Below are 1,650 nucleotides of genomic sequence, written 5' to 3'. Positions count from 1 at the left end.
CCATCCATCCATCCATCCATCCATCCATCCATCCATCCATCCATCCATCCATCCATCCATCCATCCATCCATCCATCCATCCATCCATCCAGAAATATCACTTAGTATATCTGCGATAATTTCATAGCCAACTATTGTTTTTAAATATTCAAATTGGCTTAAAAGGACAGAAAAAAACATTTGAGCCATGTATGTCTGATTTTTTTTTTATTTTGACAATTTGTTGGAATTCTAATATTTAAACTTTTATTTTTAGAAAACATTTCAGCATCCCCTTTAAAAACAAAGTTTGTGCACTCAAACATGAAACCTGACTCTGGCTCTAGTTTGCTGTCAAGGAAAAGTCTTTATTAACATTGTTGTTGTTTCTTTTCATTTTTCCTTTTTTCATTTAAGCTGTATTTTGATTTCCTTAGCCTATAGTTTGCTTCTAGGCTAATAAGCACATTTCTGGCGTGATTATTTGCCCGACTGTTTAAAAAAACATTTGTTTATGCCACTACAGAACAAACTTCCCTCCACTTTACAGCCCTTCCTCCCTTATCTACGGAAGACCTTATTTAAAATGTAACCCCACCTGAAATCTCACAGAGACCAATGAGCTAGAGAAAGGTCAGAGCAAACGGCACACCCTCCTTTGTTCAAAGCCAATCAGAGTGGAAGTGTGGCATTTTGCCTCAGGGTAAAACTTACCCCTAGATAGATTAATTACGCATCACTAAGACTGCCAATGTGTTCACAACGGGGGACTATCTTTTGGGCTTTTGGAGCGGCTGACTTCATTCTTAGTTTATTAGTTTAGTATGGAAAGCAGACAACAATGGCTTAGCAGGCTGAAAAATGAACTTAGCAACAGCCCTCTGGTATCAAATGTGGCTTTTGGGTTCATCCTCATGGGACTAGAGAAGCTCGTGGAGCTGGAGTTTGAGTGCCCTTGCAACCCTACGTGGAATGGAGCTTTTTCCTCAGCATTCTTCATCATTCCTGCTGTCATGGCCTTCACCTTGATGCAAATTGTCCAAGGATGCAGGTGCAGCGCATGGTGCAGGGAAATGGTTTCCCTCTCCAGTTTTGTTCCCGCCGTCATTTGGCTGATTTTGTTGTTCCTGGATGGCCAGTACTTTGCCTGCGCTATGACAGACTGGGAGGGAAGATTTGTGCTTGTGGACAAGGCAGCTCCACAGAAATGGTGTGAACCAATTAGAGAGGGAGATGTCACCACACAGGAATTAATGCTCCGCTCACAGCGGCTGTTTGTGTTTTCTCAGGTGAGTTGAATATGCACAGATTGTTGATGTTGTGTTGAGAGTAGAGGGAAAAATGTTGGTTCCAAAGTAATTACTATGTTAGACATGTCTGTCATCATAACATAATGAAAGCTCTTCATGCAGCTTCATTTGTGTGTTTGTTGGCTAATCCTACTTGTCTCTTTCTAGGTAATAGGAATAATCCTCCTCATTTTCATCTGTGTGGGTCTGGTTGTGTATGTAATCAGAGAAAGCTGCAAACAGGAGGTGGACATGCAGGATACAGATGTAGCCGAGCTCACTGTGCTCAGGATGAGCTCACTAAGGACCAGAACATCCTGAGCAGACTTAACCTCTCCTTGATGGACACTGTAAATACCAAGAAAACTCTTGACAGGATCCC

General features: G+C 41.6%; 1 protein-coding gene across 1 annotated transcript; it reads left to right on the top strand.

Moving 5' to 3' along the window:
- Positions 1-793: 793 nt before the first annotated feature.
- Positions 794-1,624, top strand: LOC107081502 (protein FAM26F-like). The gene is made up of 2 exons (XM_015369666.1): positions 794-1,268; positions 1,437-1,624. The coding sequence occupies exons 1-2, from the start codon at positions 804-806 to the stop codon at positions 1,587-1,589; spliced, it is 618 nt and encodes a 205-aa protein (XP_015225152.1). The 5' UTR covers positions 794-803; the 3' UTR covers positions 1,590-1,624.
- Positions 1,625-1,650: the final 26 nt, after the last annotated feature.

This window comes from Cyprinodon variegatus, unplaced genomic scaffold, assembly GCF_000732505.1.
Source record: "Cyprinodon variegatus isolate N-32 unplaced genomic scaffold, C_variegatus-1.0 Scaffold5780, whole genome shotgun sequence".
Lineage (NCBI taxonomy): Eukaryota > Metazoa > Chordata > Actinopteri > Cyprinodontiformes > Cyprinodontidae > Cyprinodon > Cyprinodon variegatus.
Note: the sequence above shows the minus strand (reverse complement) of the source record. Positions and strands in the feature narration are given on the sequence as shown.

Bases quoted from the DNA above. Each gene is read 5' to 3' on its own strand.
- LOC107081502 (XM_015369666.1), top strand. From the start codon at position 804: ATGGAAAGCAGACAACAATGGCTTAGCAGGCTGAAAAATGAACTTAGC. The intron at 1,269-1,436 runs GTGAGTTGAATA...GTCTCTTTCTAG, and splicing joins GGCTGTTTGTGTTTTCTCAG to GTAATAGGAATAATCCTCCT.